The 18,136-nt window shown below is 41.4% G+C and overlaps 1 protein-coding gene across 4 annotated transcripts in view; it reads left to right on the top strand.

The window, feature by feature from the left end:
* The first annotated feature begins 762 nt into the window (after window positions 1-762).
* Window positions 763-18,136, top strand: part of Dnal1 (dynein, axonemal, light chain 1) — a 31,255-nt gene continuing 13,881 nt past the window's right edge. Inside the window, exons 1-5 of one of the 4 annotated variants that reach the window (XM_087554669.1) lie at window positions 763-1,796; window positions 4,086-4,206; window positions 7,609-7,647; window positions 11,322-11,431; window positions 13,817-13,872. In XM_087554669.1, coding sequence (XP_087410795.1) covers window positions 4,096-4,206; window positions 7,609-7,647; window positions 11,322-11,431; window positions 13,817-13,872 — 316 coding nt within the window. In that variant the 5' untranslated portion in view covers window positions 763-1,796; window positions 4,086-4,095. Of the gene's footprint in view, window positions 4,207-7,608; window positions 7,648-11,321; window positions 11,432-13,816; window positions 13,873-18,136 lie in introns of all 4 variants that reach the window. The other 3 variants (XM_087554670.1, XM_087554668.1, NM_001109477.2) reach the window with 3 other exon arrangements.

Consider the following 18,136-nt stretch of genomic DNA (forward strand, 5'->3'; position numbering starts at 1 on the left):
AGTCTTCATCCCAGGCAGAGGTTGGGGCCCCTTTCTGATCCCATAAACAGTGTTACCCTGTTGAGATCAAGTGTGTGTGTGTGTGTGTGTGTGTGTGTGTGTGTGTATCTTCCCCCCCCCCAACACACACATACATTCCAGAGGCAGAGACAGGAGGTGTTTCCAGGGCTACAATAGAAAAACCTCGTCTTAGAAACAAACAAACAAACAAACAAACAAAAAATGCGTCTGTTTAACCTTTCTACCTGATTTCTTAGAGAAGGAAAAAAATTTTTGGTTGCAAAAAAAAAAAAAAATCAACATTTTGTAATACTTTAAATGTATATCTCAGGTTTCAGGCACCTGGGTTCTCCTTGGAGGATCTAGAGTAAGGAAAAGAGTAAGAGAAGTTCACAGTTTAATTCTGAGTATACTGAGCAAGATGGCCAAGCCAACTGCCTAAGACAGTTAGTTAATCTTTCGAGTCATTTTCCCAGGGAAGGACTTTTTATTTTAAAAGTTCTTTTATATCAGAAATGCAAATGTTACTAGGAGGTTTGAAAGTTCCACGTTTAAGGCAATTCTGGCATTAGGAAAGTGCATGGATTACTTGCGCAGATAATTCAGGTCTTGTCTACACCCGCACCTGCTCAGCGAAGAGAGGTTGGAGGACCCGGGGGGCCGCCAGCCGTCCCACAATGCTCCGCTCGCACCACCCTGAAGGCGGAGAGAAAGGACCGCTGCCAGTGCAGCCAAGACGGAGAGCTCCAGCGGTGCGCCTGCGCACTAACCCCAGCGGGCCCTAGCAACCAGAGCAGTGACGGTAGCAACCGCCAGAATGGTGAGTACCCTCCAGGCCTCGCAGCCAAACCCGAGAGGAGATTGAGAGTGGGAAAAGGGGTGACTGTGGAGTGTGGAGGGTGGCGGGGTGCTGGCACCTCGGGTAGGAGGAGGAAGGGAATGCTGGCTTCACAGAGCCGCAGGCCCAAGGCCCGAGCAGTCCAGGCGGGGGGTGGTCTGCGGAGAGGGAGGCCAGAGGCTGACAGGAAGTTAGGTTAAGCTGAAGGGACTCTGACAGAAGAAAAGGAAAGACAGCTGGAAATTCTCAGAAAAGCGGATTGGAGTGGGAAAGGAGATAGGATGGACTCTGTGACCGTGATTTTTAATTCTCCTCACCCCCTGGTGGGATGGAGGGATCGGGGCTAGTTACAGAGATCTCCAGCTGCAGCAGCATTAGCTGTGCCAGTTGCCCTTATAGTGAGGGTGAGTCCTGTTATTAGATGTGTTCGAACTGTCTCTGATGGATTTATCGGGCCAATGTTCCTCCAGTTCCAACATGATTAAATATGAGCTTCGTTGGAATGCACATTTTTTTTTGTTGTTTATAATAAGACAGGGGGTTCAGGAATGTGTCTTTCAAAGGTGCACTTTAAGCATCTCTGAAATTGGGGAGCATCTCAGCACACTTTGAGAAACGCTGCTGCTTTAGGTTTGTAGTCTACGCAGAGTTCTTATGGAGCAACAATTTTAACTAATGATGCTTGTCACCAAGGAAAACGTACCTCTTTTGCTTACGTACTTGATGTTTCAAACTATTAGTTTGGAAACGATTTCAGATCCAACCCAGCCAGAACTATTTAGCAAAGTATAAGGTTGGCTTGCTAACTGGATTAGTAGTTTTGTGTGTGTGTGTGTGTGTGTGTTTGTGTGTGTGTGTGTGTGTGTGTGTGTGTTTCCAGTGTTAGGTCAACCCACAGGAATTAAGCCTAGGGTGTTAGAATAATGAAGTCATGTTCCCCCATACTGACTGCATAGTGGTAAGTCTGATTCTTTCAGAAATACATGTTTACGAATTACTTGAATATTTTTAAACTATGGGCCACCATACCTGGCTATTTATTTTTAGACTTGTTTTTCACTACGTGTGTGGGTACCGGTGGAGTCCCTGTCCCCTGGAGCTGGAGTTACAGGTGGTTGTGAGTCACCCAGGGTGGGTGCTGGGAATTGAACTCTGGTCCTCTGCAACATAACCATAAGTAGTCTCAACTGTTGAGATCTCTCCAGCCCCTGGATTTTTTTTTTAAAGTAGTTTCCAAAGTCTTGTTTATTATAGTTTCCAAGAAAAAGAATGTATTCTACATTCAAACTCCAGTTTCTGAGTCTGGAGACATGGCTCAGAGAAGAAAATGAAGGCACTTGGCTGCCAAGCCTGATGACCTGAGTTTGATCTCTGGGACCCACATTTAATATTACCAAAATACACTTAGGTAACTGATGGCATCTTTTATTTTCCGTTTTTTGAAGACCGGGTCTCTCTGTGTAGCTTAAGCTTGGATTGAATTTGTTATGAATCCTTGACCAGCCTCAAATTTTTGATCCATGGCTGTCTTAGTTAGGGTCTTATTGCTGTGAACAGATACCATGACCAATATAAACTTTATAAAGGACAACATTTAATTGGGGTCGGCTTATAGGTTCAGAGGTTCAGTCCATTGTCATCAAGGTGGGAGCATGGCAGTGTCCAGGCAGGCATGGTGCAGGAGGAGCTGAGTTCTACATCTTCACCCGAAGGAAGCCAGGAACAGACTGACCATCCTAAGGCATCTAGGAGGAGGATCTCTAAGCCCACCCCCAGTGACACACGTCCTCCAACAAGACCACACCTTCTAATAGTGCCATTCCCTGGGCCAAGCATATGCAAACCATCACAATGGCCTACTTAGTCCTAAGATCATAGGCCTATGCTGCCATGCTTGGCAATCCTTTCTTGATGGTGTATGAAGAAAGGGCATTAGTTAATTAATGGAGTTTTTATACTTGAAGAAATAAAGTGGCAGGATACCTTTTTTTGTCCCTGCAAATTCCACCAGCCAGAAATTATCTGGAGCTAAGGAGAATTAAATTCTTTACATGACCTCTGACCTTACCTAGCCAGCTCTACCCACTCATGATGTCCACCTGGTCCTTTAGGAATTTTTGGTTCCTATCTTAAGAGGAACCAGTATCCTACAGCAACTTATATTGCGGTAAATAGGTAGATTGCTTCTAACTCTTCCCACAATGTTGTGAAAGCTCTTTTATATGCTCCTTTTTTATGGGCCCAGGCACAGGTTTCCCTGGAAAATAAAAGTAAGGAGTGTTTAGTCAAAGGGTGTGTGGCCTTATCTTGCTTTTCCAGGATATGTAGAGCAGTTTTTACTCCCTCCACCATTACCCAGGAGTTCCTACTTCTCTATATTCTTAGTAACTTTTGCTAATATGAAGATGCATATATGCATATAATATATAATGTAATTCTATTGTTTTACTCTTAATTTTTCTGACTTTCAGTGAATACAAACACTTGAGTGTCTCATTGGTTGCCTGGGGTTGACTATCTATGAATTGTTAATTCATAGTTTTGCTAATTTAAATTTGTTTTGTTTGTGAATTTTAGTAGCTTCTTGTATATACCACATGCCGTCATGGTCTTTTAACAGTTTCAAGCGGAAACTGTCTCCTCCTGATTTTGTTGTTAGCTTTGTCAGTACGCGGTCCATTACTGAACCATTTGCACTAACAGCCATTTATTCCTTCGGATCTGTACTTGGTGATGGTTTGATCTCCTCCTTTTGATCAGTTCAGTTTGTACTTCCTTTATTACAACCTTGACAAAGAGCCCTTGTGTTAAACTAGCAGTGTACTGAATATCCTTGATGTGTTGGGAATCCTAAAGAAAATTATTTTAATGTTGCTGTCCCAGTCAGTTCATACTGACCAGCTTATTTAAAAGACATGTTCTCTACACATATAGGCAAATAACCGGATACCATTTATTAACCTCATTGTTTTTTGTCTTTTAATAACTTTTGCCTTCTAGTATATTACTTGATTTACTTAGTACTTATTTTGCTTATATTTACTTACCTTTTATATGTTATAGTTATTTACTTTCTTATGAATATGGTATATATATATGGTTACATATATATTAGGTTTATACATATGCATGTGCATATTGTACACACACACACACACACACACACACAGATCTACTTCCTTCAATAGATGTTAAGTTCTAGGAAGGCAGGAATCTGTTTCATACATTATGTGTCCGAATCAAATAGAAAACCAGACATGATGGTGCACACCTGTCATCTCGGGACTCAGAAAAAAAAATATGACATAGAAGAATGCAAGTCACACAGTAGACATACAGTGAACAGCTGTGGAACTGAGTTCCCTGAGGTATGGTATTTGCTTCAGTTCAGCTATCAGCTGATAGCTTTTATTATGCAGTGTAGAAATATGTATGTTTTCTTGCACTCACTAAGTAAACATGATTCCCCTCCAATCCATTAATTAATGACTGACAGCAATTCGTCTGTTTTGCTCCTTATATTGTTGAGATAAACTAGTTTTCTTTCCTTCCTTCCTTCCTTCCTTCCTTCCTTCCTTTCTTTTTTTTTTTTTTTCTTTTTTTCGGAGCTGGGGACTGAATCTTCCTTCCTTTCAAGACACAGTTTCTCTGTGTAGCCCTGGCTGTCCTGAAACTCCCTCTGACCAGGCTGGCCTTGAACTCACAGAGAACCGCCTGCCTCTGCCTCCTGAGTGCTGAGAGTAAAGGCGTGCACCACTACCTGGCCAAGATAAACTATTTTGATCAGGGTCATTAATGGTCATTATATGTCATTGGCTTTGAAGATTCTGATGTTGTCTCTAGAATCAAATCTATATTGAAAGATCATAGGGCTCCGGGTGTAGCCATCCCACAGTTTACAGTGTCCTCACAAATGTGCAGCTTCCCCACATTTTCTGTTTTTTGAAACAACTTGTATAACAAAGAATATTTGTTCTCGAAAAGTTTTAGGACTTACTTGTAAACTGTAGACTTGGAGCTTTGGGGGAAGAGAGCAGGCCAAATCTCTGATTCTATTTGAATGTTTTAAATATTATAGTCTATTCAAAGTCTTTAACAGTTGGGGCTCTTTTTTTTCTTGGAATACATACATTATTTGTCTTAAAGCTATTGCTGTATTTTGCTTCTAAATATTTTATTTCTAGATCTAGTAAGTATGTAGTTATTAATATTTCTCATATTCTTTATTTTTAATTTATGTGCCTTTCATTTTTGTCCAGCCAAACTTGCAAGAGATATAAGAACCTCCTTTCAGTGTTTTCAATCTTTTTTTTTTTTTTTTTCATTTTAAACAAGAAGTTTATTTAAACAACAAGACGCTTGACTTGAAGGGAAAACTATCTAGGATCATTTTGTTCAAGAGTAATTTATCCCTACTTAAAGACAGATTGCCCTACATGTAACAGCTACGTACAAAAAAGTTATAAAATTGTCCTTGGTTTTACAATGATAAATGAAAAACATTAAAATTCTCCAATCGAACAAGGTATGCGAGGATTTTGTGTTGTTGGATTCTTTTGTTAAAACAATGAGAGCAAAATAACTTACTGGATAGAGAGATAGGAGCTGACTGAGCATGCCACTAGTGGAGAAGGGGGATATTGTCACAGAACCAGAACTGTCCCCAGACTGTCTCCATCTGATGTAACCAAAACAGAACATCGGCCATTTAGTTTAAAAAAGGAAAAGAAAAAAAGAGCAATATGCTTGTGCACACACACCAGTTACTTATGTACAATAAAGAAATGGGGACAGGGAAATGAAAGAGGAGAGAAACTATACTGCAGTAGTCAGGATGTGGCGGGACCAAATTGCGGTTTTCTAATTGAGAATGTATTCTTGGTCTATAACAAAATTCTGGAGTAAAGTAGCAGGTTCCCTTTTCAGTAGACGCCTCCTGTCTGCTGCTGGAACACATCAATCGTATCTTCATCCTCTTCTTCCTTTTTCTTCTGTCTTTTTTGAGTTTGCAATGATAACTTTCTAAAGTATGTTAAGTCTTATACCATGTTTTCTGGCGATCCGACCATAGAAGTTTCCTATTGAATGTTGACTTCCTCTTCCCATCCCTACTGGGGATTGGCTGTGGGGCTTTGGGCATGGAAGGGAAGCATTCTCACCGCTGAGGTATACCTCAGCATTCTCTTCTTTCTTTTTTGAACTTATAAGACCCTTTTAAAAAAGATTTATTTAGGGGTTGGGGATTTAGCTCAGTGGTAGAGCTCTTGCCTAGCAAGCACAATGCCCTGGCTTCTGTCCCCAGCTCCGAAAAAAAGAAAAAAAAAGATTATTTATTTATTTATTATACATAAACACACTGCCGCTGTCTTCAGACACCTGAAGAGAGCATCAGATCTCATTACAGATGGTTGTGAGCCACCATGTGGTTCCTGGGAATTGAACTCAGAACCTCTGGAAGAGCAGTCAGTGCTCTTAACCACTGAGCCATCTCTCCAGCCTCATAAGACCCTTTTTGATACAAGAGTTATTGGTACAGAATTGTACTTTCTAGATATAGTAATATCTAACTTTTTCATTTTGCTATTGTTTATGGCTCCTCTTGATTCATTAAGGACATCTTTTATATGCTTTCAAAGTTTTTAATATATTGAATCAAAGATGCTATTTATTATTAGATGAAACATTTTATGTTCTACTATGAAAGAAAAATAATTGGAATTAAATTATACCAGATACTTTCCTGTCACTTAGAATATTTATTTTGTACTTGGTTTTTAAGATTTGTTTTTATTATACTTGATCCTGTGTGTGTGTGTGTGTGTGTGTGTGTGTGTGTGTGACCAGAGGTACAGATGCCCTGGAGCTGGAGTTACAGGTGGTTGTGAGCTGCTTTTCATGGATGCTAGGAGCTGAACTCAGGCCTTTGGAAGAGGCATAAGTGCTCTTAATAACTGAGGGGCCTCTCTAGTCTCCTGTACTTATTAATATAGCACTTTATGAAGAGTTCTTTTACGTATATTTAAATATTCTTTTACATATATTTAAAGATTTATTTATTTATTATATATAAGTACACTGTAGCTGTCTTCAGACACACCAGAAGAGGGCATCAGATCCAGATCTCATTACAGATGGTTGAGAGCCACCATGTGGTTGCTGGGATTTGAACTCAGGACCTCTGGAAGAGCAGTCAGTGCTCTTAACCGCTGAGCCATCTCTCCAGCCCCCTACATACATTTTTAAATATCAGATATAATACTTCCCTTCCATGTGCAAAGCCCTAGAGTCAGGGTTTTTTTTTTTTTTTGGTCAGGTTATCCTTTGCAGACATGAAAAAGAAATATATATCATAAAATTGTTACTATTTTTCTAAAATTTCATCATAGCTATCTTGCCTCAGTGACTGTAAATTGTTTATAATTAGAATGTGCGTTTACTTTTTGATGTTAAGATATAGAAAACATATAGAATCAGTGGAAAAGATCTATTTTAATATCAAATACTAAAAGCTGTTTTATTTTGTAAACCAAGTTGGAGTAAAATGTTTAGATATGACACAATACAATAATTTCCACTTTTTTCCTGAGAGGTATTTAAAGAAATCACTGGGTTCTTAGGAGATTAATTGTGCATATATTTTAGAATTTCAAAGAAAGAATTGAATGCTTTAGTGGTGGAAGCCAAGGCCAGTAATTATTGCATTAAAACTGAATGAACAGATCACACCTCTAAAGACTGCCTTTGCTTCTTCTCCCCCTACCCTTTTTAAGGCAAAAGCAACAACAATCAAAGAAGCCCTGTCCAGATGGGTGAGTAGATGGCTTTTCCTTCTTTTAGAAACTATACAAGGGGGTTGGGGATTTAGCTCAGTGGTAGAGCACTTGCCTAGCAAGCACAAGGCCCTGGGTTTGGTCCTCAGCTCTGGAAAAAAAGAAAAAAAAAAAAAAAAAGAAGAAGAAACTATACAAGGAGAATTTGGACCATTGTTTACATTTGACCATTCAGCACAAGAGATTCTTTTGATTTGGGGACTGCAGTAGTGGATGCCTGAGCCTACACAAGTAATGAAATTGTATAAGAGTTAACATATGTTCTTGTCTTCTTCCCCCCCCCCCACTCTCCCCCTTTCTCTCCACATGTTCATGGCCGCCCTTTACTCCTCTATTCTGTCTCTCTGCCTTTCTCTGTCTCTACTACCCTCTCAACTCCCCTCCCCATGCCCTGAATAAACTATTCTATACTATTAAAAAATATAATATAAATTACACACATTCATAAACACAAATGATACCAGGCAGATTGTAGAAAATCTGAGTAAATGCTTTGATTATCAGTAACAATACCCTGACTGTGATAGATTATAGTTCTGTGAACATTACCACTGGGGAAAATTGGACAAACGATCTCTTTGGGGAGTGTGTGTGTGTGTGTGTGTGTAGGTGTGTGTGTGTGTGTGTATGTGTGTGTGTGTGTGTGTGTGTGTGTAGGTGTGTGTGTGTGTGTGTAGGTGTAGGTGTACTGGTGCTGGGGTAGATGGAACCCAGGGGTTACTCATGCTAAGCAAGGGTACTACCATGGTGTGCACACCTAACTCCTGACTTACTACTGTCTTAACCACTGAGCCATGTATCTCTATAGCTAGACTTTGAATAAAAATCTGTCAGCATCCTAGGTATCTGGGAAATAGACAAAAGTGAATAAAATAATGAGATGTTTCAATTCTAATTTTATTGCTTATAAATTTCTGTGTTTATTCTAACTGCATTTTAAGGATTCATTTCTTGGGACTGGGCAGGTGGCTCAGGAGTTCAGGTGTTTGCTGTATAAGTACAGGACCTGAATTCACATCTCCAGTGCCCACCTGAAGCACCAGGTGCAGTAGCACCTGTAAATCCCAGTGCTGAGGAGGCAGAGACAGGAGGATTCCTGGGGGTTCCAGCTAGGCTGGCCACATCTGCGAGCTCCAGGTTCAGTGGGAGACACTGTCTCAAAACTGAAGGAAGATGTTAGGGATGAAACTCAACTGGGAGAGTAGAATGTTCTCCTAGAATACACAAAGGCCTGGATTTGCTCCCCAGCATCACATAAAATGGTGCAGGGTGGTGCATGCCTATACTCTTAACACCCAGGAGATGGAAGTAGTATGAACATTAAGTTCAAGGTCATACTTGACTAAGTAATGTGTTCATAGCCTCGGATACAAAAGACCCTGCCTCCAGAAGCCAAAGATAAATATATAAGTAAATAAGACAGTGATTGAGGAAGACACCCAATATCAATCTCTGGTTTTCATAGGTACACTTGTGCAAGAACACTCATACATGCTCACACAGATGCTCACACACACACACATACACACACACACACATACACACACACACACACATGCACATTTCTGCTGGGCTAAATAGTTCATGATACTTGTTAAAGGAAAAGTATGGGCTAAACTCAGAGTTAATCTTCCTTAAATTGTATTTTAGGACTTTATCTTACCTATTCATAGTAGCTGATGTTTGGTTTGGTTTTGTCTTCATTTAGTTTTGGTTTATAGATTCTATTACTAGTTACATTATAGCCAATAGTCTTTAAGTTTAAGATCTTTGTAGGCATTAAGTATATCTTTTCATTGATTGACCCAACACTCTCTTTTTTTTAACATTTAAAAGTGTTAATTGACATTTAATGATTGTACAAATATATCAAGTATGATGTGACATTTTCATACATATTTAAAACATAAATAATTATATTAAGGTAATTAGCATATCTTTGACCTCAAAATCTTCATTTCTCCTTGTGGTAATAAAAGTTTTCTTTTATAGCTATTTTTAAATACACACTCTATGGTCACACCACCCTGATTGCATGCAATCTCATTTGAAATGTACAAAACTTATCATAATTACTCTACTGTGCCAGAGAACACTCCAGCTTGCCCCTCCTTTCTGACTAATTTTGTCTATCCTCCTTGCTCTTCCCAGCTTCTGGTAGCCATTAGTTAATGGTTTATAAGATAAACTTTATAAGAAAAGATTAACATTTTAACCTCCATTCTTGAGTGAAACATGAAATATTTGTCCTCTGGGCTTTTTGCATTTCATCCAAAATAAATGAGTCCTTTAGGCCCATCATGGGTGCATGAATAATCCAACACTTACTGAAGATCTACTGTCAGTTTCCTCTACCCTAACCTATAAATGAGATGAAAATAGGCGTCCAGAGGCTGGGGAGAGTGCTTAATTGGTTAAGAGCTTGCTGCAAAAGCACCAGGACCTGAGTTCAGATCCCCAATAACATGTAAGATGCTGGGCCCAGTCTAGGGCTTGAGGGAAAGAGGACACGAAGATGTAGGAGATTCACCTGCCTCTGCCTCCTGAACGCTGGTATTAAGGGCATGCATCACCACTACCACCACCCGGTTATTAGGTAATAGACTTTTTTTTTTTTTTTTTTTTTTTTTTTTTGAGGAGGCTGACAAAAGGTTCTATGTTACTACCTGTGTCGATCTCATATGGCCTTGGGATGCACATACTGTGTAATCCAATCAAGAGTTGTCCTTGAACAGAATCTCTCCCATAGGCAATTCTCAAAACATGTTAAGTTCTTAGCCCATAGTTGTTCAGTGCCCTGGATCTTCTATAAATGACTTCAACCAGCAGAATCATTCAGGAACAGCACTGATCCTTTCTCTCTGGTGTCCTTGGGAGGAGCACCTGGCCCAGAGGTCGATGGGACCCGGCAGCCACTGTGCTTCCCGTTTGGTTCTTAATCCACTGCTGATCTTGTACACTCAAAAAATGGATACTGCAGAGCTCTGTAGCAGCCTTCCTTCAAACAATCCATAGGGATTTTCCTTCCTGGAGCACACAGACCAACTGCAGCAGACATGCACCCAGGTCCTCCTTCATGAGAAATAATACTGGGACTTGGCAGGGCCCACTGCCCTCACCACACAAGATCACAACCCTTGGTCACCCTGGACCTCCTGGAAGGTTGTGGGCTGCACCCACTCTTTAATAGACTTTTAAAAAAAATATTATTTATTTAATGTATATGAGGACACTGTAGCTGTCTTCAGACACACCAGAAGAGGGCATTAGATCCCATTACAGACGGTTGTGAGCCACCATGTGGTTGCTGGGAATTGAACTCAGGACCTCTGGAAGAGCAGTCAATGATCTTAACCACTGAGCCATCTCTCCAGCCCCACACAAAGACTAATAGACTCTAAAAGGACTTAAAATATTACAACTAGAAGTTCTTTTCTGCTTGTATCCATTTGTAGGTCTGAACAGGTGTCTGGCTAGTTAGGCTGTAAGACCACTAAGCACAAAAGCCAACAGTAAATGGGGGTAATGATCTAAGTTGGTAAGGCATAGTAAATATTTTGAAACAAACATTGAAAGGCCTTAGGAAATTCTGACTTCTTTTGTTCCACATTACAACCGAGGATCATTTTGCGCCCAATTAATTTTTCCCACAGGAAGAAAAGACCGGTCAGAAGCCATCTGATGCCAGAGAAATAAAGCTGTATGCCCAGATCCCCCCCATAGAGAAGATGGACGCGTCTCTGTCCACACTTGCTAACTGCGAGTGAGTTCCCCTCTCTCATCCTCTTGTTGTTCCGTTTTCCTTCCTTTTCATACACAGACTAGAAAGACGTTGCTCTCCATGGCCTTTGTTGTTGTTAACTGTAACGTCTCCCGTGACAGAGCCAGGTGTGGAGACGCGTGATTCATGAGATTACTGATGGAGTGGTGCTCAACAAGGCAGCATTCGGTGTAGCTTAGAGAAAGTATTTGTAGATAGAAGTTTCTTAGTCTTTCGGGAGAAGCTAAATAACATAATGCATCATTAGTTTGCTATGTAGCCTATGTCCTAAGCAGGGGATAGTCGTTCAAAGTTAACCTGAGCAACTTATCAAGACTGTGTCTCACAATAAAATAAAAAGGTCTGAGAAGGAGACTGGAGAGACTGGAGTGGTCCAAGCACTTGCCAAACACTGGGAACTGCAGTTCAGCTCTCCAGAACCCACATCAGTGCTTGGTGATTCCAAGCTCAAAGGGAAGAGACAAGGAATCCCCAGAGCAAGCTTGTCCTGAGTCTGACAGAGAGAGCCTGACTCAGGGAGCAAGGTGGAAGAGGATGGACAGTGATTCAGGAGCAGGACTCATCGACATCAGGCCTCCACCTGTGTGTGCACACAAATGGGAGAAGGCGGGCTGGAGGTCAGACTCAGTAGAAGAGTACTTGTCTAGCACTTGCGTGTGCAAGGCCTTGAGTTCCACCCAAGTACAGCAATAAAATAGCAAAACAAAATTTAACGTCTGTTTATTTCTCTTGTAAAGGCACCCAAAGGAATATCATGTTTGTTTACTAGATGCCGAAGAGGTTACCCCAAAACAAACAGAACAAAACAAACTTTAAAATACAGTTCAAAATGCCTGGAAAATACAGTAAATATGAAAAAAAGAATTAACATGGACCTAAATTATCACACCTTGTAGGACTAGTACAGTTACTTTGAGAGTAATTGTAATTAGACTGGGCATGGTGGCATATGCCTGTAATCTCAGCCCCTGGGAGGCGGAGGCCAAGGCCGGAGGATCCTTAGCACAGGGTCAGATGAGATCCTGTCTTATAAAAAGAAACAAATTCTAATTGGGATCAAATTATACTTATTTTGTAATTTTACTTTCTAGGTTTTTAAATATCAGGTTGATATTAATTCCTTTCATTTACTTTCTAAGCCTTCCTTCCATACAGTTTTTAGCAGGATTCTGTAGCTAACTTGAAACAAGACTTTGAGACATCATCCCCCATGTTTGCGTGCTTCCTTGTATCTTGTCAGGGCTATAGAATACTCTAGAGTTTCAAGGTTCTTTCCTGTCTGTTCTTTACCCTGTGTTTATCTAATTAGGGTCCCTTCACTTGCCCTTTCTGTAGGAAATAAGCCCAGTCTCAGCTTCACAGAAGCATAATGTCCCCTAATGCAACCTCCTGTCACACCTTATTTACAGTAAACAAGCTGGACCGTTCCTGGGCACACATCTTCAAATCTCTTAGACTGATGTATTTGAATTAAAAGGGAAAGCAAACATATTTAGTTACTGAGTTCCACTCGTTCCTTGTGATGAAAGCATACCATAGCACAGGGAAAAAATTTTGCTTCAACTATGACTTCAAAGTAATTAAAATGTTTTTATCATAAAACCATCTAAAAGGCAGTGAATTTGGGGTTTGTTTGTGTGATGCACCAAAGCATGTCCCCAGAAAGCATGCAGGAAAAGCTGGTCTGTTCGTGTTTTACAGACATCTTTTGGACTGGCTGCCTCGAGAGGAATTAGAGAATTCCTTCACAGCCTTAGCCCTAGATTCAAAGGCATTCCTCTTCCCACTGCAGTGCTGAGTGGGTGAGTGGGTGAGAGGCTCTCAAAATGATGCAGCTTTAACCCTTTACTCACCAGCTATTCATATAGTAATTGCTTTTGCTCTTTCAAGCAGATTAAAAATGAATAATTCCTCCTCAAGTCAATCATGAGGGTAAGATATATGTTCCAGGGTTTCCACTTTGGCCCTGCTGTTTTGTAACTGTGCAATATTGGGGGAAATCATTTAACAGCTTTGTACCTGAACTTCATTCATAAAATGAAGTAAAAATATCTCAGAAGGCTATGAAATATTGGACAAAAAAACACATGTACTAAGCATTTAATAGATAACACCAAATTGCCCTTTAAAAGTTTGTTTTTAATTCTCTATAATGAATGTGTATTAACTTATAATCAATGGGGGAGAAGATTTCAAAATGAAGGATTAAATTCTATGACTGAAGGGGGAAATTGATTCTGTATAAAAAGAAACATGAAATTAAAATCTTCCATGGGCATTACTATAGATAAATAACTTCTGACATTTCAGTTAGGGTCTTCTTATTAATTCACGTTTTTCTTTGTTTTTGTTTTTGTTTTTTTAAAGGAAGCTTTCCCTGTCTACAAACTGCATTGAAAAAATTGCCAACCTGAATGGCCTAAGTAAGTGACCCACAGTCCAGATGGCTCTTGGACTTGTAGTTATGGAGCAGACATTCTAGAGACACTGTGTCATCCCAGGGGCTGGCACCTGTTGTGACCACAGAAACTGTCAGATGATGGGGACTATATGCAATCCATGTCTTAAGTTTCCAACAAGAAAGGAGGGGCAGTGGCGTGAGACCTGAGTGTTTTAAAGTTTGTCGAAAGCTTTTATAGAGTTAGAGCTGAGATGATTGAGACCGCCAGCTTTCTCTCTGTGTACTTGCTCAGATTTGTCCTGTGTGTGTTAACGTGTTTCGTCTGAAGTCCTTATCCTTGTGAACGGTGCCACTGCCCTCCCAGCTGTCTCTGCTTCTTATTTCCTCAGTTAGTTCCCCAGGGCTGCTGAACTAGTGATTTAAGGGACAGATTTATTCTCTCAGTTTTAGACGCTGCAAATATGAAATTAGTTTCACTGAGCAAAAACGGAGCCTCCCTGAGGCTTTGGGATGAGTCCTTTTCTTGCTTGTTCTGTTTTCTGGTGGCTGCCACATGCTTTGGTTTCTGAGGGCATCATACCAATTTCTGCTTTTGTGATCCAAGTACCTTCTATTCTGTCTGTGTTAAGTTCCTGCCGCCCTCCCATGAGGACGCATGTACACTTTCAGCACACCCTTGGCCTAAGAAGGATCCCTATCTCAAGGTCTCTTCTCTTTTTTTTTTTTCTTTTCTTTTCTTATCTTTCTTTCTTCCTCTTTTCTTTTACTCCTCCATTATTTTTTTTTTCAAAACAGGGTCTTTATGTTGGCCTGGTTGTCCTGCAATGCACTATATAGACCAGGCTGTCCTCGAACTCAGAGTTCTGCTGGCCTATGCCTCCCAAATGCTGGCTCTATGGCAAGATCTTTAGATGTCTACAAAGGACTTTTCTGCCCTATAGAGCAAGTTACAGGCTCCAGGGATTGGCCCGTGTGTGTCTCTGGGAGAGCCAGTGTTTAGTTTATGGCATCCTTCTCACCCCCAAGCCCTGCTCCAAGTCTACCGCTGAGTCATGTTTATTCTCCTCTGTGAAGGCCACGCAGATTGCTGCTCTCTGTTTCTAGGAGCTGAATCTTTAACGTAGTTCCTTATTAGCTTCCCCATAAGTCTCGAAGGAAACAATATATTTGAATTTATTATGCATTTCTATAAATGTACAAATCAAACATACACACACAAACTGGGGTAGTTTGGAGAATAGCATATGTCCTTGTAGCCTAGGTTCTAGTGTGCATTTAAAACGTGGTTGTAGGGGCTGGGGATTTAGCTCAGTGGTAGAGCGCTTACCTAGGAAGCACAAGGCCCTGGGTTCGGTCCCCAGCTCCGGAAAAAAAAAAAAAAAAAAAAAAAAACCAAAAAAAAAAAAAAAAACGTGGTTGTTTCTTTTCTTTGGTCAGTTATAATATACTAAATTTGCGTGGTTTTGGTGTAAGAGTATATGAATGGATATTGTGTGGATGGCATTAGGTGTTGTTCTTCAGTAGCCATCTACCTTGCTGTGTGAAAAAGGCTTTCTTACAGCTGGGCTACGGTGCTGCACACCTTTAATCCTAGCATTCAGGAGGCTGAGGCAGGTACCTCTCTGAGTTCAGTGGCAACCTGGTCTCCAGAGTGAGTTCCAGGATAATCAGGGCTACACAGAGAAACCCTATCTTGGGAAACCAAAGTTGAGGGGTGGAGAACGCTTTCTTTTCTGGCCAAGTAGATCATGCCAGCCAGCTAGTCCCAGGAATCTGCCCGTCTTCACCTCACTAGATCTGGGATTGCAAGTGTACAACAACCATCTTTTCATGGGTTTTTTCATGCTAGCTCTAAACTACCACCCAGCCTACAACACACTCCACTGGTGTCACAGCCTATTAAAGGATCATGACTTGCAGGGTTTGAGAAGCACGCCCTGGTGACTGTGGCATAAGTGATCCTTTCTCTCTTTTCTTTGGTCAACTGTCACACTGATGCCAGAGTTCTCATTCTGAAGGCACTGTTCTCCACAGCAGAGACCTTTGTGTCAGTCCTTGTGCCCAATAGACATTTAATATCTAACGCTCCTGTCTGAGTCATCTAAAACCTACTGCCTAGTCGTTCTCAAACAGGGGCATACCATTTCTTTGTTGGCTTGTTTGTTGGTTTTCTTTGTTTGTTGTTGTTTGTGACTCGGTCTTACTGTGTATCCCTGACTGTCCTGGAACTCACTATGTAGACCCAGTAGGCCTCAAACTCACATAGACCCACCTGCCTGCCTCTTCTTTCTGGGTGCTGGGATTAAAAGTATGTGCCACCACGCCTGGCCTTACTTTTTTATAACTTTTGTACACTTGCTTATACAGTGCTCCTCATTGAGTACAGTCTTTTTTTTTTTTTTTTTTTGGTTCTTTTTTTCGGAGCTGGGGACCGAACCCAGGGCCTTGCGCTTCCTAGGTAAGCGCTCTACCACTGAGCTAAATCCCCAGCCCAACGTGTGGATCCATAAACCAGAGTCCTTTTTTTTTTTTTTTTTTTTTTTTTGGTTCTTTTTTTCGGAGCTGGGGACCGAACCCAGGGCCTTGCGCTTTCTAGGCAAGCGCTCTACCACTGAGCTAAATCCCCAACGAGTACAGTCTTGTCTCACAAGAAAAATCTATAAGAAATTAAGGTCAGGATCAAGAATGCCACATCAAGTGCCACATCCTCCTAGGATCTTCCAGATCACTATTTTGAGAGAATTTATAATAATTCACCTTGGTTTTAACTTTTGCCTACTGATAAGTACAGTTACTGTAAAGATCAAGTGAGCGAATGTATGTGAAGTGTAGAGTTGTATATGGTGCGTATAAGCTGGGTGTGGTAGCATGCATGTGTAATGAGCTACTTGGGAGGCTGAGGACAGCAGTTGGAGTTTAAGGCCAGCATGAGCATCCCTGCAGGACCTTGTCTCAAGAATAAACCTGTGTTTAAAGGGGAAGGGCTGAAGCTAGGCTTAGTGGCTCATGCCTATAACCTCAGTCTGTGGCAGGCTCAGGCAGAATGATCCCTGCAAGTTCAAGACCAGCCAAGGCTACATAATGAATTCTAGGTCAGCCTGTCTCAAAATTGGGGGGTGGCTGCCAACCAGCTTCAGTGTACAGTGCTTGCCTGACATATAGAAGGCCCTGGGTTCAATCTCCAGAACTAAAAACAAAACAAAAACCCTTCAGTAAAGACTAGCAGTGCTCATAGTTTGGAACATATGCTATGCTTTATGGCTTCTCAAAAGGATACACCACAGCCAGGAAACCTTCCAGTCTTCATGTTAGGCAGACAGACTCCTTACCCTGTGACGAATGCTCAGGAGAAGGAAAGGATTTGCTTCAGTTCGTGGTTCTAGAGTTTTCAGTCAACTTCATCTAGATTGTTGCTTTGGGCCTGAGACAAGATGGACACCATGGCAGCATGTTGTGTCAGGGAGATTGGTTGTGCTTCCCAAAAGAGAGAGAAAGCGACCACAAACAAGGCATGTCTTCTCGGGCTATACCCATATTGGCTCACTTCTTCCCCCTTGTCCCCACTTCCTGATTCCTACCATCTCCCACTAATGCCACAAGGATTAATCATGACTCAGCCAGCTCCCCAAAGTTCTTCCTCTGCACAATTGTTGCGTTTGGAACCAAGCCTTTAACACCTGAGCCTTTCAGGGGACATCTCATATCCTAACCATAGCGTCTATACAATCCACTCAGCACCCCCATACCTCAGTGCCATTGAGTATTTGGGGATGGAAGAAGTATTAACTTTTCCTGGGTCTGTGTCTCAAATGGCGTTCTTATTGATTTAGGCTATTTCAGCTATTTCCTCTACCTTGGTGTCTTTGTAATTAAAGTCTGCTGAAGTTCAGGGGACCACTTGTGGGGAGTCTCTTCTGCTGAGAAACGGGTTTGTGCACAGTATATTCAGATGCTGATTTCTATACCTGGAGACCGAGAGGCGCACGCAGTCCAGGTTTTGTATTGTCTTTTCCTGACTTCATCCGTCTCCTTCATATTCTGATTGGTCAATAAAGAGCCAATCAGTCTCTTTGCTGGAGGAGGAGAGAAGGTGTGACTGGTGTCCTGAGAGAGGTGGGAGTGGGGGATTCACCACGCGAGATTGATCTGAGCTGGTCGCTAGGGGTGTCACCATGAGAGAGAGGACAGGCGAAACAGGAGCAGGCGGGGAGAGATTAGGGTGGTAAATGCTGGGCACGTGGCTGGGAAGCAGGCCAGGCCAGCATGCTAGGCAGAACAACTCAGAA

This window comes from Rattus norvegicus, chromosome 6, assembly GCF_021556685.1.
Source record: "Rattus norvegicus strain SHRSP/BbbUtx chromosome 6, alternate assembly SHRSP_T2T, whole genome shotgun sequence".
Classification (NCBI taxonomy): Eukaryota; Metazoa; Chordata; class Mammalia; order Rodentia; family Muridae; genus Rattus; species Rattus norvegicus.